The 24,731-nt window shown below is 39.2% G+C and overlaps 1 protein-coding gene across 1 annotated transcript; it reads left to right on the top strand.

The window, feature by feature from the left end:
• The first annotated feature begins 314 nt into the window (after positions 1-314).
• Positions 315-5,481, top strand: NHLH2 (nescient helix-loop-helix 2). The gene is made up of 2 exons (XM_039366681.1): positions 315-949; positions 3,800-5,481. The coding sequence occupies exon 2, from the start codon at positions 3,800-3,802 to the stop codon at positions 4,190-4,192; it is 393 nt and encodes a 130-aa protein (XP_039222615.1). The 5' UTR covers positions 315-949; the 3' UTR covers positions 4,193-5,481.
• Positions 5,482-24,731: the final 19,250 nt, after the last annotated feature.

Below are 24,731 nucleotides of genomic sequence, written 5' to 3'. Positions count from 1 at the left end.
GGGATCGCCCATTGGGTAGCAACTTCGGAGGGAATCATGCCGCCTCCCCTTTGCCGGCCCTTTACTCTGCCTTTATATCCGGCCACTTCTCTAGGATAAGCCCAGCGGAACTAAACGGCAATCCAGCCGCCTCTCGCTGCAGGGCGCTCCCCTGATTTTTCTAGACAGCTGGCGGCCTTCTGCTCGCGCTCTTTCTGCTCCCGGGCTCCAAGGGCGTCAGGGGATGTTGCAGATCGCATCTTGAAGGGCCTGGGGAAGCAATCTAGTCTGGGTGCCTTTTCTCCCCCCCCCCCCCGCCGCCAAGAGTCGGGGCTGGAAGTACAGCTAGAGCTGTTCCCGGGACCTGGACGCCGCCAGCCAGACCTGCGAGCCAAGAAGGTGCCCTCCGTTTGCACAAAAGCTTTGGCTGCAACCGAACGATCTGACTCGGCGACGACGTGTGAGCGGCAGGCCCGGCCCGAAGATCCTGCCCGCGCGCCGCCGGCTGGAAGGGCCGGAGCTTCCCTTCCTGAAGCGCCGCGTCTCTTTTGTTATTTATTGAGGTCGGGCAGGAGGAGGCGGAAGCGGCGGACGCGGCTTTCCAGCATAATTTTAAATATCAGCACAATTTAGCGTGATATACTATAGATCTGCAGAGCTTTGTTTTCTTCCCCACTCCCGGGGACCGTGTTTTTTCTAACGCATTTTAATTTTCCTAGGAATCTTTTGGTCTTTTGACAATTATTCCGTCCTCCTCCATTTCTCGATCTTTGAGAACTCGATCGAGTTTTGAAAAGGACTCAGAACTATTTCTAGCAATAATACATTTTACTTTTTACTTCTTTTATTATATGCGGATCCCTTCCTCTCCTCTTCCTCCTCTAATTTATGTCTAAGATGTTCTCCTCCTCGCATTTTATTTCAGGCGCAAAAGGGGTTGGAGGCGTTTAAGGCAAGATTCTCCTACAAGGTAAACTCCTTTAAAATATTAATACGTACGGGTAAAATTGGCGGCATTCCATCTAACAAACAAGAAAACGTTTTGTTTTGAGATAGACATAAATACGGACTTTAATGAAATCCATGTTCCGTTCTTTGGTTTCACACCTAAAGCAAAGTTATTAGGAATTTATTAGAAATTTATTCTGAAAACGTAAGATTCCTTCCAAGATAAAAATTAGGCAAATTCGGTTTGCTTAGAATATTTTTCGCTGCTGATCCCCACTGACCAACATTTTAAATGCAAATATTTAAAAGCTGATCATTCAAATTGGTTTTCCTCATTTAAGTATTTAAGTTCCCATGTTCGTTCAAGTTGGAACATTTTCCTTTCAAAGTTATCCACCGAAGAGGAATGTTGTTTTGATCTGGATTTTCAAATTCCTGATTATTACTACGATCCTAAACAGACGTTTCTTCAAAGGAAAAAAGGTAGCAGCTACAAAAAGGACACTTCTCTCTTCGTTCTCGTTCTAGGAGCGCTCCTGAGATTGGACTATCCAGTGTGTCTACAGGAAAAAGTCACTGGAGCTGGGAAATCTATCAGGACTTTAAGTCCTTCTAGTCTATTGTTTGCCAAATAATACTCTCTATGCTTGATAGATCCCGCCCTGCTTTGCTTTTCAGTAGGTTTATATGTGTGCGTATCCTTTGACAATGAAAAGGCTTAAAGCAAAAATGTATATTTTCCAACTTGGATTTTCGATAGAGGTATCTTGAAAGGGTTTCTTGTCATCCATTTTCCCTATCATTAGTATCATCATCATCAACAACAACATTACCACCTCCACCCCAATATTTCCCACGTAAGACTCTCTGTTTCTAATCCCTTTCTTTTCTCAGCTTCTCCTCCTCCTTTTACTCGCTCTTGGTCACAGGTCCTCTCCCCCCCTCCGCCCTTACTCCTCCCCTCCTCCAACCCAGACACATAAGGGTGTCTCCGAGGTGGCTATTCTCTGATTGTCTGTCGCTGCTGCATTGTTTTGGGCTTTGCCAGCCGCCAAAGCGTCTAGGAAATTCCCTGGCTTGGTTATGCTGACAGATGGAGCCCGCATCGAGCTGTAAATCCCCGCCCCGCCCCAACCTTGTTCTATGGGGGAGACACTCTTGAACCTCGGGACTATGGTGCAGCGCAGCGGGCATTCAGGACCTGGATCCCTGGCCCCAGCCTGTCCCTTGAGCGGTCGCTCTGGTCGATGGATACCCCCAGGCGAGTCGGCTGCCAAGCAGGCGCGACTGAAGCTGAAGAGACATTTGCCCGGAAAGGAGGCGCACGGGGACCACTGGGCAGATCTTAGGCAGCAAAGGGCCTCTGTCTATTTCCCAAAGATCTCCGATGGGTAGCTTTAGATATACCTAGAGGGGCTCCACGTCCCTGTTCAGAAATTTTACTGAAGAACCATTAGGCGGGATAGAGGCATCCTCAGATCTGTCACATCCGGTACTGTTCAGTCCCTGGCCGGGCGCCCGCTGGCCAACGAGGAGAGAGGGAGAAAGAGCTGCGCCAGACAGCCACATTCTGGAGACCGAGTCCTTATTCTGTTGTCCGGTTGTTTTCCCTTGCAGCTGAGAATTTGCTTTCTGGGGTCCCATGAAGGGTCCTTAGGTCCCGCCTCAGATTCGGGCTCACGCTACCTGTGAAAATGGCGCAAACAAGAACCAACCGGCAGCAGTTCGGACCCGTTCCTCCAAAGCCAGGAGATCAGAAAGAGCTCAAAACTCTCTTGAGGCTCTTTGGGAAAATAACTGATTGCTACACGGCCGGGCGCAGGAAAAATCTCCTAACCCAGACAAGACTAGTTCGACGGCAGGATGTGTCGCCTTTGAATGGCCGAGGAGTCAAGAAAAACATAGTTTCACAAGGGTCTCGCTGAAAAGACCCCTCTGAGATAAGTCACTGCTGCTTATCTTCCAGGGAAAGCAATCAGGACCTTTAAAGGAAACCAGAATGTTGAAAACATCTACTGGGGGTCCTTTTAGGAAAATGCCTAACGTTTTGAACCGAGGTGTAAATGAAAAATAGTCATGTTGATTACAGTAGAAACAATACAGCGTTGCACTACCTTCTCAGATAAGGATAAAAGTTCCTACAAAACACTTCAATTAAGTTTTCCACTATATTTGCTCTCCAGTTGATCCAATCACTATGTAATAATCACTAGATCGTAATATCTTTATTAAATGAGACCTTTTTTTTTAACGAAAAGCTTTTTTTACGAAAACGAAAACCTTTTTTAACGAAAGCCAGGATGTTAATGGCGTTTCGGAGGAGAGCTAATAGCGGAATAAAAAGGAAATCACAATGAGAACGGGCTGTAGCCGGACGGGAGGCGGCCGCTTCTGCTTTTGCAAGGCTTCCCGTAGTTAGCAGCCTCCCTCCCTCCCTATCGCGCCACCCCAGTCAAAGGCGGCCAGCAGCCTCTTTTCACACCCAGCCTTGGCAGCTCAAGCGAGCCTCCTCGCCAGGCCTGCTTGCAGCAGCAGCAGCAGCAGCTCCCTTCGACGTCCAAAATCTTCAGCCGGCCCTGCCGGCTCATGCGCGCGAAGTAAGCGGCAGGCACACGCGATCAACCCGGCCCAGGCTCCCCAGATGCACCCGCGGACTCCCGCCGGGAGCTTCGGACAAAAGCTGCGCTACCTTGGCCAGGGCAGGGAGGGACGGACGGGTGGCGGGGAAGGCGGGCGGACGAAGGGCACGAGCCGGTGTGTTTGGTTCCCTTCCGCCCATCACGAGCCGGGCGGGGGAGCACACACAGCGGACAGCACTGACTGACCTCCCGTGTTTATTTTTATGATGATGATTTGCCTCCTCGCCCGGCAGATGATGCTGAGCCCAGACCAGGCCGTGGACTCGGACCACCCGTCGTCAGCGCCGTCCGACCCGGAGTCCCTGGAGGCCAAGGGGCTGCGGAGCTGCTGCGCCTCCGACTTGGAGGCGCCAAATGGCGAGGGCGCAGGAGGCGGTCGCTCAGCGGCCCATCCGCCGCAGCCGCTGAGCCGTGAGGAGAAGCGGCGGCGCCGTCGAGCCACGGCCAAGTATCGGTCGGCCCACGCCACGCGGGAGCGCATCCGCGTGGAGGCTTTCAATTTGGCCTTTGCCGAGCTGCGCAAGCTGCTGCCCACGCTGCCCCCGGACAAGAAGCTCTCCAAGATCGAGATCCTGCGCTTGGCCATCTGCTACATATCTTATCTCAACCACGTCCTAGACGTGTAGGGCAAGCGCCGGGGGACCAGGGCTCGCGGGGAAGGACGGCAGGCACGGTGGACAGGCCGCCGGGTCCCTCCGGAGCCGTGGCCGTCGGGGCTGGGCCTTGCAGGCAGCGCTCCTTCCCCAGGTCAACCCCCTCCCCGAGGCTCCTTGTCTTGGAGGGAGGGGCGGTCTCGACCTGCCCCTTCCTTCAGCTCCCTCCCTCCCGCCTCAACGTTTCCCCACGATAGGGTCCCCTTTCAGCAAAGTTTCGAGAACCCGGCGGAAGCTCGGCTGGAGACCCCTTGGCTTTAAGCTCGTGCCTTAAAGGGCTTTCCCGACTCAGGCCCGAAAAGAGAAACTTGAAATGGAAGTTTTCCCTCCGGGGATTTGGACGGAGAGTTGACTTCCCCCGGGCCGCTCAAAACAGGAGCACATCTTGTGTGGAAGGTGGGGTTCTTTTTTTACGAAACAAACAGAGTGACAACACAGACTGTCAAGTGCCCCCTTTCTTTGTATCCAAAAATAATAAAGATCTCATTTACTTGTGACCTTAATGTATGGCCCATGAGTGCAGTTAAAAATAATTTATTTTTTAATTTAAGTAGCAAAAGTAGAGTATTTTTCCCCCAAGACAATTTTTTAATTTTTGAGGGTGATTAAGTTTTTGCGTTGAAGACTTTGTGCCAACTGGGTTTCTATAGTCAAGTGTTTACATTTTCTTCTGTGGAATAAATGTCTGGTTCTGGAAGTGTTCATTGGAAACCAGATTGTGGTTTTCATTTTGCTCTGATTTTATTGCACCAATGCCCTCTTTTTAAACGTATTTTATATATTTGGGCTTGTCCTTGATAACTTTTTATTTATTTTGTGTGTGTGGAATGAAAATACTAGCAGTTTACTTGAAGATTTTATTTTCAAATAGAAATTAAAATGTTTGTTGTTATTCTGATCTGTAATTCTGTCTAAAGACGTATTTTGGAAATAATTGATAAGGGAATAGTTTTGTTTGTCTGTCTTTGTGTGTGTGTATTACAAATTTTCCATATAAGGAAAAAACAGGAGTACTTTCTTTTATGACAACCAAAAAAATTGCAAGCAGAAAATGTTATATGCTGTTTTGCTGTGAAATTTTTAAAAAGTACATCTGAGTCAGGGGAGAGAACATATCTGTTATCCAAAGATTTTAGTATTTTTCAGGGTTTTTTTGGTGTGTGTGTGTGCGTGTGCGTGTGTGTATGTTGCTTTGTATAAAGCAATATTTTGTAGTGCAAATAGAGAAAACTGGTTTTTATCCAAACTTTTTTTCATATCTCTCATGAATGGTACACTGTTTTGCATATAAATAAAAGTATCCAATAAAACTGGTTTTCTTTTTTTTCTATTGTAAAAGAAACAAAAAAGAAAAGACAATGAATCTATTACATCTGGAATTCAATCCAATATCACATAATACTTGATCAATGATAAATACATATAGATAGTTGATGGATAAGATAGATAGATAGATAGATAGATAGATAGATAGATAGATAGATAGATAGATAGATGTGTGTGTGTGTATGAGAGAGAGAGGGAGAGAGAGAAATTGTTATACAATATACAAATATATTCCCTTTTGTCTTCTTCTATATTCCTTCACTTAGAAACTAGGTTTTCCTGTACAGTATTTGCTGAAGGCTATTAATATCCTTTCAATCTATGGAAAAATATGACAAACAGAAAGCAATGTTGGGTTAGATGGGACATTTGGTCAATGCTCTTCAAATAAAACCTGAATTCAACCTCTAATGCCATGATGAATGAAATACCACTATGTTTAAAGGTGAGGTGCTGGAGCTGGTAAGCTTTTGGTTCCAATTTTATGTCAAACACAAGTTCATAACAACTCTTAAGTATCCAAGGCTGTTTCTCACTAATCACATATATCATAGCATTACCTGCCAGTAATCATCATTGAAAAGATACAAAACCTGTTTTCACTGTTGTTATTTTGACACCATTATTGGATGACTCTAAAAGATGGTATAGGTCACTAGTGGGGAAATAAGTTGAGAGACTGTCCTTCCAATAACCTGAATTAGATATGGGGATAATACTACTGTCATTTTACCTGACAATTATTAAAACAGGGAGCACAACAAATCATTGCTATTAAAGAAGGAATAACACAAAATGAAAAGAGACAAGGAAAAGGAATGGGATGGAATGGGATGCAGGACTATTCCTCATGGCTGCGGGAATGTGGTTCCCTCCAGTCTTAGATATGGCAGAAAAATATGCAAGGATAAATAGCTCTGCCTCAGTAATTGAGCACTATTTTGCCTTTATTATGGGCTGGTGCTATCCTTACACATTTAATGTGGGACAAGTAAGAAAAGTATCTGACAGATTGCCCCAGCTGTTTTCCCTTCCAACAAGTCTTACTTGCAGGCAGGAAATAAGTGTGGTGTGAAGCAGGGTTGGGCAAATATAGGCAGGTGTCTGGACAAACAGTTTAGCAATCTTCCAAGGTGTCTTAAAAACAGATGAGAAAAATGTGGCTGTCAGGTGGGCTACCTTTGCACATGAAGTAGCAATGGAATCCCAAATGATAGATCATTGGAATGGAGCATCTCCATGGTTCAAGCATGTTACCTGAATTAAATGAAGAAGCACATAGAACTCTTATTAATTTCACTTCTATAAAAAGTGAAATGGAAGAAGTGAACTCTGGAATGGTTGCAATAATTTACAAACTATTACAAAGAATCAGGAGAGGTTTGAATGTAATATGTTAAGATGAAATGTATTGAGATTCCAAGTATAAAAGAATAATAGATTGATATGACACAGGTAATTGATGAAATTGATATGACACAGGTATCCCAAACCATTGTGCTACAAGGGAATGTGCTGTGCCATGGTTGGCAGAGCCCAAGAACTGCCTAAGGTGTAAGCAAAATGGTATTGAAATAGGCAAAAATCCTCTTCTTCCCAGTAATGGAAAAAACCCAGGAAAAAGTAGTCATGCAAAATTCGTTCTCAGCAAGCCAGTTTTAAAAAAAAACGTGTAGTATTCATTATGGTAGAACCAGAAGTAAACAGCTTGTAGAGGCTAGCTATTTCCCAGACCACCTGTGCAATACAGGACTAATATTAGTATTGTTTTCAAACACAGATCTAGCATGCTATCAAAAGAGCATTGCATTTGTTTATATAAGGAAGTTGTATGATACTTGATCAGCAAATGGCCTTGGAAAGTAATATTTGAAGAATGCAAGTGAGAAGGCATGCCCACAGCAGCCCAAAGTGTCCAACAGAAGGTGGATTAGTTCCAGTCTGTGACTGCACCAGGAATTTTATTTAATTACTTGGGCTACATTGTGGCCAGATTGAAAATTATTTGGAAGGAGAGAAAAAAAGCACTACATTAAATCTGCAACTGCTAAGTTCAACTTCAAGCTCCCCCCACTATGGACTGGATTTGAGAAAGAGGCAATGGACATGTCAATTAAAAGTAGTTCACATATCATTTTCCTATCACAATTAGAGGGAACTAAAATTAAATCCACGGTCAATTTAGAATGTGTGGGACAGAAAGAGAAGTTACATAGAATTAATATCAAAAATGAGGAGCTGAAAAGTAAAACATAAAGATTACAAAACAAAATAACGAAATACATAAATTTCTTGAATTTATGAGTAAGTAAGCAAAGCTTAAGTGAGATAAGGTAACCATCTTAAAACTAAACTAATAATAAATAGTTTGAAAATCATTACCAATCATCTGTAAAATAAATACAGCTTGAGGCTTGCTTGAAAGATAAGAAGATTATAGGAACAAATTCTGGATTTTATTTTGTTTTATAGAATCATAGGACTGGAAGGGACCTTGGAGATTTCTAGTCCAACCCTCTGCTCAAAGCAGGAGTCCTTATACCATCCCAGTCAAATGGTTGGCCAGCCTATTTTTGAAAACTTCCAGTGATGGAGCAACCACAACTTCAGGAGGCATGCTGTTTTGTTGACTAATTGTTCTCTCCTTTGGTAAAGTTTTTTTTTTTTTGCTAACAGTGCACAAATCCATTACACAATTACAACAGGGACATTTAAATTGACTTAAAGTATTTTACCTACAAGCAATTTTGGGCAATGAAAGAAAAAATTTAGAAACCACTAATTTAATAGATTTTTGCACAAAGTTTGAATTAGATGACCTATGGGACCCCTTTCAGCTCATATATCCTTTGTTTTAAATATGCTTCATATAATGTCTGGTATCCTGAAATAGAAGTATTTGAATAAGCTCTGATTTGTTTAAATGAGAAATAAAACATGGAAAATAGAAAGCTGCTTGACTGGAAGAGCTGTTATTACTCAACAAAAATTGCAAGGTTATATCCTAATCCTCAGATCTTCATGCAGCAATGAGACAATAAATACCAAAATGTAGACAAATATTTCTGTACCTGTACTCCTTCAAAACTTCACAACTACAAAATTGACAGGTCATCAATTTTGTCAACTAGTTTGAAAGTGGGAAGTTCATATTTGCACTGGGTACTGTAACTGTACTTTTAAATTATAGGTACAGCTCTCTTTATGTAAAGAAAGACTTATCTGATCAAATCAACAGTCCATTGGGCCTGAAGCTACCAACATTTTCTATGGAAGAATTCTAGTAAGTGGAAATCAGTGGTTCATTGTCTCTGCACAGAGATGTTCAGTTCAGCACTTCAATTGCCTTTCGCTTTGAACCAAGTTGGTCAGGAATTATTACACTGTGGAGAGTAGTCCTCAATTTATGCCTGGTCACTTAAATCGACTGTTCGAAGTTACAGCAGACTCCCCCAAAAGGGACACACGCAGAAAGTGCAAATAACCAGAACTACATGTGTAGAGTTCAATTTGTTGTTGTATGCCTGTTTCACAGGAATCTCCCCAAACTGCCAGCTTTCACTGGGGAAAAACTGCATAAGGCTCAGAGGCATTCAAGGGGAATCAGACCTTGTCCTCTTGTATTTATATAATGAGTTCAGACTAATTCCCTACTTGATCCTTCCTCCCAATTAGGAGGGCTGCTCTCCAACATCATGACATGGTTTCAAAGTTCTGATGTTGATTCACACACACCCCATGATCACTTGACTGTCATGATTTATAATTGCTAGACTCAATTATGGTCATAAATGGAGAACTATCTATAGCTTTTATTTGTCCTGGATTGACTGCTATGAATAATATTTGATAGGAGACATTTCATAAAGTTCCATGAAACCTAACTGGTGGGTAAGACAGGCTATATTTTTATTTTGCTTCTACATTGGGCTCTTGCTTACTTACATACTGACCTGTATATTACTCAGAGAAAGAGAGAAAAAGATCCCATACATAAAGCATTAATTTTGGTGCTTACAAGTTTCTACGGCTTGTCACATGGAATGTGAGGGCAGGAATCTTTTATCACCTTATCCTCTTTTAAATGGAATTCAATTAGATAAATTCATTTAGAACATTCACAAACAATTATATTATTTAGAATTGTGAGAAAATGCAAAAGAGTTATTTATAACTATTTTATAAAAAAAATCAGGAAAGGAAAAGTAATTTGCCTTAGACCCTGAAGGTGGACAGTCTGAGTTCCAAATAAAAATCTGCTCCTTTAAATATTTTTCAATCAAGATCACCCAGGGGGTAGTGAAATGAAAGCAGGAGAGATTATATTTCAGCTCCCACTGCTCTTTTCATCTGTTTTTCAGGCTATTTTTTAACATGGGTTTAAACACACTCAGCCTGTGCTTAAAAACACCACAACTCTGCAGAGTATGCAGTGAAGAGAAACCCTTCTTAGTTCGTCACATTCTTCAGCACTCATTTCTTGTGCTGATTCAGAAATGCTGCACAGCCTCTCTTCATTTTGTGGACCATCAGTAGTGACGAGGTCTGCCTAGAGAATTAGGGATTTTTCCCACTTGGTTATCCCTATCTGGGAACTCTCCCTCCATAGATCAACTATGGTGTCTGATCCACAAACTGGAGGGTCTTCCTATCAAAGCAGATGATCTCCCCCCCCCACTACTTGATCAGTCATCTCAGTACCAGGTTTTGACCAGATATAAATTCATGGGTTTAACCACCTGTCAAAATGCATCTCCCTGAACCCAAACATGCTACAGAAAGCAATTAGTGACTATTTTTCCCACCAGTGGGTGATACACAGTAGGAGAGGAAATGAATCTGGGGAATACATTACAGTCTGCTTCCTTCAGTTGTCCTGAATTAAATCTTGATAGGTCTTGACAGTCAGGGCAGAGCAATGTGTGCTAACAAAGTGTTGCCAATGCAAGAACTGGAGAAAAGCCACCCTCAAATCCTTTCATAGTTTGCCAGTGTGCTGCTTGGGAAGTCTTGGTGGAGGACTACTACCACATGGAAATAGTAAGAGGAATGTTTTATTTGTGTCTGTGTTTGGAGGTTTAGGAAGTGCTCTTGGTGATGCTGATCCCCTAATTCATGGAAAGTTTTTGAGAAACTTTGGGAGCTTCAGAATACATAAAACACTTTGAAAGCTTTAATTTTAAATAGTTTGTTATGATCTTAGAATTACTGTATTTCAGTCTGAAATAAAGTTTGGAAAAAGCAATATAAAAGCAAATAATGAAATCTTAAGATCTGGAAGGAGACACTTAAATATTTGACTCCAACCCCTTGTTCAGTGTAAAAATCCAAATTATTGCCTCTGAGATGGATGGATGTCTAGCTTTCGCTTGAACACATCTTGTGGAGTAATTGGTTCCAATGTTGAACTGCTGTTACTGTTACCAACTTTTTCTGCCTACTAAAACCTATTATTTTATATCCTGCACTCTGAAATAATAGATAACAGATCTTCTTCAGTGTGACATCTTTTCATACATTTAAACAGTGCTATCATAATTACCCACCCCAATCTTCTCAAATATAAAACTGCTTGGATCCTTCAATCTTTTTTTTTTTTTTTTTACAAAGTTTACATTTTACCTTTAATCTTCTTTGGTCTTCCTTGAACCAGTTTTTTAAATGCTTCATTGAGTATAGTACCTAGAACTGGACCCAATACATAAAATGGAGTAGGATTAACAAAAAATAAAGTAGTAAATTTAGAAATATACTCTGTTAACACAGCCTAAAGTTGCATTTATCTTTTTTGTACACATCCCATTCCTAATTCATATTCTCTATCTAATCCATTACTATTAAATTAAAGGTCTGGAGATGAAAAGATGAAGAATGATTGCAGGATTTGGGGATGGCCAGTCCAGAGAAAAGAAGGACTAGGGCACGGGTTGGCAACCCATGGCTCTGGAGCTGCATGTGGCTCTTTGAGCCTTCTCCTGCGGCTCCCAGCCTCCTTTGCCATTTGCAGAGAGAGAGAGAGAGACAGAGAGAGGCACTTGCACTTCCCTTCTCTCTCTCTCTCTCTCTCTCTCTCTCTCTCTCTCTCTCTGTGTGTGTGTAAAGAGAGTGGCCTCACGCTGTTCGACGAGCTGACAAGCTTATTGGACGGGGCTCCTGCCTTTGCTGCATCTCTGCAGAAAGCAGGAAGCAGGAAGGACAGGAGAGAGCCAGCCCAATAAGAATGTGTGTCAGCTTGTTGGAGAACAGCGTGAAGCCAGCTTGCCAGGTGAGCAAAAGATTGGAGAGAGGAAGGGGGGGGAGAGAGAAAGAGAGTGAGGGAGAAGAGAGAGAGGAAGAGAAAGAGAGAGGGGGAGAGAGATGGAGGGAAAGAGAGAGAGAGAGGGAGAGATAAAAAGAGAGAGGGGAGAGAGAGGGAGGGAGAGAAAGAGAGAGAGAGGGGGAGATAGAAAAAGAGAGGGGGAGAGGAGAAGGAGAGGAGAGAGGAGGAAAGAGAGGGAGAGGGAGGGAGAGAGAGAAAAGAGAGAGAGAGAACTCATGCACAGCACCCTCTATTTCTTTTTAATTAAACTCTTCAATCGAGCCCCCACCTCCAGACGCATATGCGCATGTGAGTTTTGCAGTTCCCAGTGTTTTCTTTTCTGTGGGAAATGGTTCAAGTGGCTCTTTGAGTGTTTATGGTTGCCAACCCCTGGACTAGGGGGACATGATAGCAGTGTTCAAGTATTTGACAGGCTGCCACAAGGAGGAACGGGTCAGTTTATTTTCCAAACCACCAGAAGGTAAGACAAGAACAATGGATGGAAACTAATCAAGGAGAGAAGCAACCTGGAATTAAGGAGAAACTTTCTAACAGTGAGGACAATTAACCAGTGGAACAATTTGCCTTCAGAAGTTGTAGGTACTTCATCACTCGAGGTTTTTAAGAAGAGACTGGACAACCACTTGTCTGAAATGATATAGGGTCTCCTGCTTGAGCAGGGGGCTGGACTAGAAGACCTCCAAGGTCATTTCCAGCTCTATTCTGATTCTGATTCTAATAATTTTAAATACATAATCCTGTGAGCTACCCTGCAGATTATTACAAGACCATGTGGAATTTATTCCTAGAATGTTTCCATAGATACTGTTACTAAACCAATATTCCCCATACTGTATTTATAAATTTGATTTTTGTTTCCTAAGTAAATAATTTTACATTTGTCTCAGTTAAATCTCATTTTGACATTTTTCAGTTTATTTCACTAATTTAACAGGATTGCCTAAATTTTATTTCTGTCTTCTAGGGTTATCTGGATAAATTTTGTGTCATTTAAAAATTTAACAATCATTCCTTCTATCACTTCACACAGCCATTAATTAAAATACTGATGTATGCAAAAATGAATCTTATGGCACCATACTATATTTGAACCTGGATCAGGAAAATGCTGTGAATATAGTATATTTCGACTTCAGCAAGGTATTTGACAAAGTAGACCACAACCTACTTCTTGGTAACCTAGAAAAATGTGGGATAGACGGCATCACCACCAGATGGATTTGTAGCTGGCTGAGAAACTGTACTCAACTTGTAGTCCTTAATGGAATTACATCTACATGGAAGGAAGGAAGCAGTGGGGTACCACAAGATTCCATCTTAGGCACAGTACTCTTCAATATCTTCATAAATGATTTTGATGGGGAGATAGAAAGGGAACTCGTCAAATTTGCAAATGACACCAAACTGGGGGGAATTGCTAGTACTTTGGAAAACAGACTCAAGATTCAGAAGGATCTTGACAGATTTGAACACTGGACCCTATCCAACAAGATGCAATTCAGTGGTGAGAAAAGTAATGTCCTGCATTTAGGCAGGAAAAAAAAATCAAATGCATAGGTATAGAATAGGTGGTATACCTGGCTCAACAGTAGTAACTGTGAAAGGGATCTAGGTGTCCCAGTGGACCACCACTTAAGTATAAGTCAGCAGTGTGCTGAAGCTGCCAAAAAGATAAATACAGTCCTAAGCTACATCAGCAGAGGGATAGCATCAAGATCATGAGAAATATACCACTTTATATCACACTGTGCTACATTAGCAGAAAATGGGCATGGAAGAATCCATCTGGGTACACAGGCGAAATTGACCACATCATGTAAAGTGATAAAACCATATTCTGTAATTGTACTGTCATCAATCATTTTAACATTGGAAATGATCATAGAATGGTATGAACTAAAGTGAAGATAGACTATCAAAAAGAGCGTAGGAAAATGATAAAGACATCATGAAAAACAAAAATAAAGAGTGATAAGCTGTTAGAGGAGAACAACAATTCTGAGATTAATCTATCAAATCACTTTGCTCTATTGTAAGATTTGGAAGAGATGAGGAAATAGTCAAAAACGCCCTTAAATCTGCTACCTCTATAGGACTGCTGGCAAAACACTTTGTACAGTCAAAAATCTCTGATGAAACTATTGACTTAATGAAAAAACAATGGACAATGAAGAATAGCAGAAGTTTCACTAATAAACTGGAGTACGTTGAACTTTGCAAGACCATAAAAAAACGTATCCAAGAAGAAACGTGTCAGTTTAATATGAAGCTTGTGAAAAAGGCAGTTGAAGAAAACAAAGGGATTAATAGAGCAAAATACAGGATTAAAAATAAAAAAAGAAGATTTTTGCATTAAAACGTGTGTAGAACAAGACAGGAAATTTTAGAAATAATTGGAAAATTCTATTCAGAGCTATAAAAAGATCAAGATCACTCAAAAGTAACAACACTCACAAAAGAGGAAATGCCAGATATTATAGTGAAGGAAGCATCAAGTGCCATAAAATCATTGAAAAATTGCAAAGCTTCAGAAAATGATTGCGCTACTGTTGAAATGCTGAAAGCTGGTGGTCACAATTTACATAAGATACTAGCAAAACTACACTCAAGATGCTTCAGAAAAGAAAAAAATACCTGATGCATGGAAAAATGCTGAAGAAAGGGGCCCAAGATGATTTAAAGAACTGTTGCCCAATAAGCCTTCTTTCAGCCATCTACAAGTTTTTCACCAACATAATAACAACAAGAAAATTGAGAAAATTAAATGATGCACAGCCAAAGGAGCAGGCAGGGTTCAGAAGTGACTGTAGCACAATGGATCACATCCAGATTGTTCAGCAAGTCATTAATTCTTGAATGTGAGATTATTGAATGAATAATATTTATAGCAATGCCTGCTCCTATGATTTGTAGTTTGTGGAAATCAAGATATATTATACAGTATTTACAACATTCACTCTCAGGAAATTATGCAATCAAAAATGAAGCTGATTAGGCAAAAATCTTATCCCATGTTCATAAGCAAAAGCTTATGTGTAAAAATACATGTAAAAATATTAACAGTTAAATTGCTACATGGTTATTGACTAAAAAAAACTTAGAAGAAATAAATCTCGAATATACGGGATATACATTATTGGATGCTGTTAGAGGGAAAACATCTTCTATGTGTGATTTTTTAAAATTCTTTGCTATATCAAACCTTGAATCTGCTAGAGAATGTGGGCCGGGAAGAGTTTAATCTCTGTCCTGTTACAAAATATATAGAATGGTAGATGCAATATTAGATATTCTCCTTTCCCCCATCTTTGAAGATAGGAGGAAACAAGGCATAATTTAAATGGGGATATCTTAAGGTTAGAGAAGTGACTTCAATTAGAATATTGTATCCTATTTCATAAACTGAAAGTGGAGATAAGGTGGGAGAGAGGAGGGAAAGGCAGTGAAGGGAGGGAGACAAAGGAAAAACAGAGTGGCAAATTGGCATGTAATCCTTAACATTTTTCAAGCAACAAAACAAAGGAAGGAATTATCAGTTTTTCTTGAAAAAGCAATTTCTTTTCAGAATTATCTGGCATCAATAGGCTCTATTTACATTACTAAGTGGTGGTTTGGCAGAACAATACCCATTAAATATCATTCAAGTTTACTTATTATTTAAATTATTCCCTTCCCACTTTTAGCTCTGGTCATGACTACCTACCAATGATAACACAATCCCTGGAAGATCCAAAAAGCAAATGCAGCTCTTATAGGCTATTATCTAGGAATAACACCTAATCAATTGAAACATTAATTTTGCTTTAAAAGATACAATAACATAACCAACAGAAGCTGGATAATTTTGTACTGTAAAATTACAGGTAAACCTTTATACCAATATCTGCAAGCATCTTTAAAAACGTGTACAGTAGTGGCGTGAGGGAAACCAGAAATCAATTTTGGGGGGACAAATCAGTAGCTTCCATATAATCAGTTATGCTACTAAAATCAGCAAGATGGTAGAGCAGTGTTTCTCACCTTTGGCAACTGTAAGATATGTGGACTTCAATTCCCAGAATTCCCCAGTTTGCAATGGTAACAGACATCGCAAGTTTATTCCTTGTAGATATTTGAGACTACACTATATTATTTTTTAATTCCATATTGTATACATTTCTTATTATTCCTTTAATATATTTTACCTATCTTTTGTCTTTTTCTTACCCTTTCTCTGTTTTATAATCCTGGTACCCGATCATATAGATCTTTTATTACATAATTTTTTTTAGCCTTCCTTCCTTCCTTCCTTCCTTCCTTCCTTCCTTCCTTCCTTCCTTCCTTCCTTCCTTCCTTCCTTCCTACCTTCCTTCCTTAAAAAATCTCTCTGTAATCTCTCACTGGGTTTCAGATTTGTCTTTGGCTCTTCCTTAGCTTGGGATGAACCTCTCTGCTTCCCTTGGGATGGAGGCAGGTGTTGCTTCAGTCGAGCGCATGCAACCAAATTACAGGACCGTCTGTCATCTCTTATGGGAAATGAAGAAGAGAGGGAGGTGGGGGGGGGGAGGAGGAAGGGTGGAAGCCACTTCTTCAGAAAGAAAAGCAGATTGGTGCTGATAGCAGGATGAAAACACAAGTCTCTTTAATCCACAATCGGCTCCACCCCAAAATATTTCCTGAAATAGAAACATCATTGATACAGCCAGATGAAAACTGAGAAGAGGAATTGAGTCAAGGAAAACATAGCTTGTGTTAGACTGTATCCCATGTTCCTTTCCATATATGTGTGAAAGCAAAGCCTGACCTTTGTCATGATTTCTTTGTGCTCTCTAATAGACTTAAAATGCCCAAAGAAAACGAATTTCAACCTTTCTGCAAAAGCAATATTATAAATATATTATGTACCTATGATTTGGTCTGATAATTCAGAGAAAAGTCCCCTTTTTTAGCCAATCCCTTCTTAATAAAATATGTCTTCAATTTCAAACTAACAGTCTATCTTCTAATTAAAAAAATTATTTTTTCTGAAGTCCAACCTTATCAGTGAAAAAGGGTAAAAATGCATGCAAGTATAGTGAGTAGACCAGAGCTTGATCACTTTGTTCTCAATATACTTGGGAAAATGTGCAAACAATCTTATTATTTTTGGTAGATGTTTCTACAGGTCACATCATAAAGTGCAAAGTACTGCCAGACTCATGTTAGTAGAGAAAAAAGAAAGGGAGGAGTAGCATTTCCACATTGTTTTTCTTCTTGTTTCTTCTTATTTTTTTTTTAAAAAATATTTTATTAATTTTCCAATTTTACATTTAGATATTTAAAAAGCAATGTGGTGACTGGGTTAATCAATAATTCGATAACAAAATCTTTAGTACAAGTCTCGTTGCAACATTAAATATTTCTTCTCTTTTTCCCTTAACATTTACTGTCTCATATTCAAGCTAGTACAATTCTTATTATATCAACTCAATAAAAACATCATTATTACATTTATCAATAAATTTGTAGCTTATACATATCTTAATTGCATTCAATCTTCATAAACAATCCATATCCTGTTATTAATTTTTACCCAATTTTTAGTTTCTCATCAATATTCCAATTTAATCTTTGATAATTATAATTTTCAAGCCTTAGGTAACCAAAATTTCCCTTATCTCAATTCATAACAAAATCTAATATCCAAAATACACATTTAATTTATTTGAATATAATCTTGTTCTATTTCCTAAAAGTTATCTATTTCCCACCATATTAAATCATCTACTTAATAATATAATATCCCCTTTAATAAATCAAAACCATTATGTATAATACCTGGGTTAATCAATAAATCAAACATATTCATAATATTTTCTTTTTCCTTTTAGGTCTAATTTTTAAATATTAAACAGATAAAGTCCTTATTTTCAACTAATTTCCAAGTATTTTAAATCTAATGGCCAGAATTCCCATTATCTCAACTTCTCCCTTTAACCCTCTAATTAATAATGTGAAATCCCCTCTAATAAGTCAAAACCCCAATTTTCTTCAACCTTATTCTGGCTTTCTTCCTTTGCCAACTAGGCTTCCATATCAGTGCTTTTAGATCGTCAAATAGATCTCCCTCTATTATTTATATGTTATTTGGAATAAAGGAGACCATTTAATTGCCATTTTTTTGGAAGGACTAGCCCATTTGTAATCATTAGGTTGTCTCCCTGTTATTCCAATTCCCCATGCTTGGTCTGATATGTTTGTCTTCCATTCAATCTGTTCTTCTTCTTTTTCAAATTTCTTCTGGTTTACATAGAAAGTCTTTTCCATTTTCAGTGTTGTCACTTCCTTTTCTGGATTTTCCATCAGCTGTATTTGTTGGTCAATTGAGCCCTCTGTCTTAATATTTGATTGTCCTACTTCTTCTGTTATCTTCTGCATTATAGGTTCTTTGTTTGTAGTCAAAGTTTGGGTTTGTGTATCTAAACTGGCATCTTGATCTTTTATGTTAAGTCTTATGTTATCACAAGCTAAAAGAATGGTTTCATGTATTGCTTTCAACATGGAAATAATCTTTTCCTGGTCTTCATCCATCTCTTTCATGTGTTTATAAATAGTCTTTCTAGTAAAAGTTGTTTATCAAGCAAGTTTTTATAATCCAAAGTATTTCAACATCTCATATAGTGACCAATATTCCTCAAATAAAGATTCCCACATATAACTCTGAGAGTCAGTAAAGGTTTATGTTCACAGTTCAAGTAGCCCAGTTATGCCGCCCAGCTGTTCTCTTACAGTTAAGTCTCTCACAGGTAGTGCCAAGGTCAGAAAAATCTCATCTAAGGTCTGGGCTTTGAGCCAAGTCTCTTTTAGGAAATAACAAGTTGTAGTACAAAATTTCACCACAAGATGTCACTGATGCCATTTAAGGTTTTTTTAGTCCAAAATTTTTTATAGTCTTTTTTTCCAATTTTATTTCTTTTTTGTAGATAAAAACAAGAGTCTTCAATAAAAATAGGAAAATTTTTGATCCCAAGTTTCAAGAACATATAAATTCAATTAGATTAAAGTTGTTCTTTTAATGCTTTATTTCCCCTGGGTAGTCAGACGCTGCTATTCTTAGAGGGTGGGATAGGAATTCCTTTTCCTCTCTCCTCACAGGGGGAAAGATACTTCAGGCAGCTTTTACAGGAAGAGAAAGTATTTAGGGTAAAGAGAAGATCAGATCTCACCCAGTTTCATCTGTGTTGCTTTTGAAGTGCTTGGTAGTAAATTTGACTTCAGCTGTCTCCAGCCTAATGATGGGCCATATTACAATGGCCAGTCTTTCGTCTGCCAGTTTGGAGGGCTGCCCCAGATCAAGCAGAAGGGCTGCCGCCTGTGATCAAGCAAGGGTCCCCTCCTTGCTCATTGCCCCTACGGGTGACTTTCAACCCATTCCAGGGTCCCCCAGCGGAGTGAAAAAGGATGCAGAAAATGGAGCTCGGCTTCCAAGTGCCCGCAGCGGCTGCAGGAGCAAACTGGAAGATCTTTATTCTTAATTTAATTGATATTGCTGAAAGCAATGAGGAGGAAAAAATCCATTCTAGCCCATACTGGTAACTGCTTTGTGGTTGTGATGAAGGACCAAGGAATCTATAAATCATATTAGGGTTTTCCCAGCAGCTCTGAAAGCAGCCCAACACACTTTGTGTTCATTTGAGATGTAGCCCAAATCCATAGTCTGAATGGGTTTTAAAAAATCACCCACTAATTATTTAGTTTAGGAAAGTCATATACAAATTGCCACACTTTTTATTTTCTTTTTTTTATTAAAAGTTTTACAAATTACAATATAAACCCACCCATCCCCTCCCCCCCTCCCCCACTTCCCAGAGCTGATTACAGGGTAACAAATAAACAAACATAGTCTAGCTAACATAAACCAACTAAACTATCAATCAAAACCATAATACACTTTAACTCCTTCTCAAAACAAATATTAACAAATTAAGACAAAAATAATACCATTAATACTATTAATAATTATCTAAAATCTATTCAAAAGCAATAAAATACTTTTCAGTCTCATACTTCTTCTGAATATAATCAATTCATCTTCTCCAAACCATAATATATCTTTCTTGTGAATGATCCTTCAAATAGGCGGAGATTTTCGCCATTTCTGCTAAATTAGACACTTTAAGTATCCATTCTTCCAAAGTAGGCAATAAGTTTTTCTTCCAATATTGCCCCACCAATAATCTTGCAGCAGTTATGAAGTTCAACATCAAATTAGTTTCTTTAACATCCAAATCTACAATAATACCCAACAAAAATAATTGCAGAGTAAACTTTATCTTTTTCTTAAAAATCTTTTGAATATTCCACCAAATCTTAATCCAAAAAGCTTTAATATCTTTACAAGTCCACCAAATATGAAAATAAGTTGCATCTAAATTTCCACATCTCCAACATTTGGGCTGTAATTTCGGATACATGCGGGACAACTTTTGGGGATCCAAATGCCATCTATAAAACATTTTATAAAAATTTTCTCTTAAATTTTGTGCTTGAGTAAATTTTACATTTCTAACCCAAATTGTCTCCCATGTATCCAATAAAATTGGCTCTTGGATATTTTGTGCCCATTTAATCATACAATCTTTAACTAACTCCGTTTCAGAGTCCAATTCTATTAAAGCATTATAAATTCTTTTTATATGAAATCGACTTTGATCTTTAATCTGTTTTACCAAATTCACATCCTCTAAAATAATACCAACCTTTTTATCTATATTCCACCTCAATAACAATTGATTATAATAAAACCAAGAATATACAATATTTTCTTGCTTCAACTCATTTAAAGTCTTTAATTGCCAATGCTGCCCAACCAAACTAAGTAATTCCTTATAAGAAATCTTATCCAAGTTTACTCCCCTAGATACTCCCTCTATCACGTGTCCTGGAACCCCCCCAAATTGGGATTTTATAATTTAACCTATAGTAATACTTTTTCCAGACACGCAGCAAGGCACTTCTCAAAATATGGGTTTTAAAAACCTGATCCACTTTTTTATCATAAATTAAATATGCGTGCCATCCATATAATAAATCCCATCTCTCAAGAGATAGGATATTCTTATTTGTTAAGTTGAGCCAATCACTAATCAAGGTTAAAGCCACTGCATCGTAATACAATTTTAAATTCGGTGCCTTTAATCCTCCTCTTTCCTGTGTATCCTGCATAATTTTAAAGTTAACTCTCGGCTTTTTCCCTGCCCAAATAAATTTATTAATCCCCTTCTGCCATTCTTCCAAATTGGCATCTTTTTTCAAAATAGGTATCATCTGAAATAAAAAAAGAAACTTTGGAAGTATATTCATTTTAACTGCCGAAATTCTCCCCAACAAAGATAATTGTAATTTTTTCCAATCATTTAAATCCTTTTGCACTTTTACCCATAATATCTCATAATTATTTTATACAATTTAACATTAGAGGACGTTAAATAAATTCCTAAATATTTGACCTTTCTCACTATTTCAAAACCTGTTAATTTAACTATAATATCCTTTTCCTTCACAGACATATTTTTCGATAATATTTTAGTCTTATTATTATTTACCTTAAACCCAGAAACCTTCCCATACTGAAGTAAAATTTCAAGCAAATCCCTAACCGAATCTGTCGGTTGAGATAATGTCACTCTTTTTATTTTCATCAGGATGAGATTAACTTCTTATGAAAATTTAGGACTATCATATTTTAGCTTCCCAAATGCAGAGGATTACTAGATGCCAAAAACCTAAGAATTTTTTGTATGTCTATGCTACCACCATCAACATCAGAAAAAATCCAGCATCAGGAATTTTGCAGCTGATATGTCAGAATATTTTAAGTAAAGGGACTGTATTGAATGTTATGCAAATCATATACCTTTGTACTATTATGAATGTATATTGTATACATGCGTGTTTGTATACACTTCATCATACAAAAATGTTTAAAAATGCAACAAGGAAAAAAGAAATAAAAAGAGGACAGAAACATATTAAAATCCATATATCTAGTCTTTAAATACAGCATTATGCTTAACCATGTGGATCAATGTTGATCATGCTTTCTGTTATGCTACTAGAGAGCCATTTTATAAATAGACAGAGAACAACACATTACAGTCCTAGACTGAAATCCCAGTCCCGTCTTGGATGAATTGTTCTTATGTAGCAAAATAATTTTCTTGGCTATACCTGATATTTGATCAACCAGAGTTTTGGTATATACATAACTGAACACTGTACATTATGTTTGATATCATATACTTCCAGAATAATGAAGTTGATAGCCAATTTTTGTGAACATTTTCTGTGGTTTCCAAAAAACATGAAAATTATGTTAAAGTAGTATTACAGTAATATTCTCTAAATTGTTGATTTATTAACAGCTTAATAAATGTTCCAGACTTCTTGTGAATAACTACCATGTTTGTCCAAAAGTAAACCCTACTCCAAAAGTAAGCCCCAGCTGATTTTCAGGGTGGGTGGGCCTAATATAAGCCCTACCCCAAAAGTAAGCCCTATCACAAAAGTAAGCCCTAGTGTGGGGCAGGGCGAGCCGGCCCAGATCTTCCATGTGACAGCTAGAGTGCCCCCCCACCCCTGGCCTACCAGGGCCCTTCACCAGCAGCCACTGGTGGAACTGGCTACTGCTGGCCCCACCCTCTCTGTCCCACCATCTGCTTGCCTGCAGCTGCAACAAACCAAACCCTGAGCAAGCCCCGGTCTCTGCCCGCCCTGCCTGCTGGTCCTACTGCTGCTGGGACATTTCTCGGCTGCATCGGGTGCCATGTGGCAGCCAAGTGGCTGTCCATGCTGCTTCTGCCTCACGGGGCTCTTTATCCTCCTGGCCGTGCTGCTCTGGGCTGCCCCTGCCTGGCGCAGGATGAGTTGGCCCAGATCTGGAGTGCCGCCCCACCACTGGCCTGCCAGGGCCCTTCGCCAGCAGCCGTTGATGGAACCATGCTGGCCATCCTCCGCCTTTGGGCTGCTTGAACACCAGCCTGCATGCCTACTTGATGCTGCAGGCGCCATCGCGAAGAAACGCAATGCAGCTGAAGCAGGTTAGTAAAAAATGCTTGGGGGAGATGAGGGCATCTGGGCGAGGACGGGTGCAACAACCTTACCCTGTGCAGCTTCGGCAGGGGTCTGGCAGGTGGAGGGAAGCAGTTCCATCCCCCTGCCACCTGCCTTGCCTTCTCACCTCATGGCGGCAGTGGAAGCAGGAGTGATCCAGCAGGAGCAGCCAGTAGAGGCCAAAAGTGCCCCATGTCAGGCTCGGAGCCCTTTCTACCACCCACCATGGCCGCACCAGTACCGTACCTGGTCTGCCACCACGCTCTCACTGCTGCGTTACTTCTTCACCCCATGTACAGGCCCCGCCCCAGCCCTGCGTGCTTGCAGCCTACTAGTATCAGTACCGGCAAAAAGTAAGCCCTCCCCGAAAGTAAAACCTAGTGCTTACTTCAGAGCCCAAAAGAAACATGGTAATATTACTACCTTAATAGTACACTGCTTAAATATGTATAAAAAACATTATAGTGTAGAGCTAGAATTATCCAGAGCGCCTAAGTATCAATTCAGGAGTTTTCAGTGCTGCTAACTCATCTGGATCAAATTGTGAAGTACATGAGATATACTTCAATTAACTAAATAATCTGAAAATTTACCACATCAATAAACTTTGATACAGAACACCAAAAATTGTCAATAATACATAATGTACCATCACCATATAATAACAACTTGTGTTAATTACAGCACGTTTTGCTAGTATCAGTTAAAATATTTGAGGAAATAGGAGTTATTCTTGACAAATTGCATGTTAATTAAATGAATAGAGCAGGGGTCTTCAAACCAGTGTCGCTGGCTGAGGAATTCTGGGAGTTGAAGTTCAGAAGTCATAAAAGGGCCAAGTTTGAAGACGCCTGGGACAGAGAAACAGTTCATTTTGCAATGACCATGAGTACTAAGTGGGTTGTATTTACCTTCAAAATCAGTTACTGTATATAAGTCTCATTGAATACAGTCAGAAAATTTTTTTCAAAGAGGATCACTGCAGACTTCTAGCAATATGAGAGTTAGTGAAGTATAATAAAAATAAATATACATCTCATATAAGATGATAGGATCAGCAATTTTTACTGTTCTCACAGATTCAGTAGTATCTATTATTTCCAGGAGAAATAATAGATTATTTAGACAAGCAACTTAAACACTGTGTAATCTCCCAAAAAATTATGTTACTTAAAAAGTAATTGCTTTCTTCCTCAGTATTGTAAAGTCAAACATAAAAAAAAGATTTATTTTATCAGAAATCGTTACATTGTCCAAACTATTGACCTCTGGATTAAAAACAAAATGATAAATCTTATCCATTCTATCTTTGACAGAACACATTTAAAGTATTGTGTTCTGGATCAGGGATATAGAGAACTAACAAAAATAAAAACTTTGTATGATATAGACATAGATTACCTTGCATAGATTTCAAAATTTCCTGAATATTTTCCAAATTTTCTAGTTTTATTATTTAAATCTTTTTTCCATGAATGGAAATTAGTAATATGACTACAAATATGTCTTAAAAGCATCCAAACATTAAATTCACCAAGCAATGATTAAGTTAGGCTGGGATCAGATGAAACAAAGAAGTGGAAATCTTTTTATCATATTTAATATTTAAATATTTTTAGGGAGATGGCATGGGGAATATTTCTTTATTATAGCTTCAGTATATTCTTATGGTCCTTCCTTCCTTCCTTCCCTCCCTTCCTCCCTCCCTCCCTCCCTCCTTCCTTTGATTTTGTACTATCTTTTCTTCAAATTCTTTATTTTTAATTGTGTAAATCAAGTGTTTTTCCTTTCTTGTTT

Source organism: Crotalus tigris, unplaced genomic scaffold (genome assembly GCF_016545835.1).
Source record: "Crotalus tigris isolate CLP2741 ecotype Arizona unplaced genomic scaffold, ASM1654583v1 scf7180000020347.5012614909:4044961, whole genome shotgun sequence".
Classification (NCBI taxonomy): domain Eukaryota; kingdom Metazoa; phylum Chordata; class Lepidosauria; order Squamata; family Viperidae; genus Crotalus; species Crotalus tigris.
Note: the sequence above shows the minus strand (reverse complement) of the source record. Positions and strands in the feature narration are given on the sequence as shown.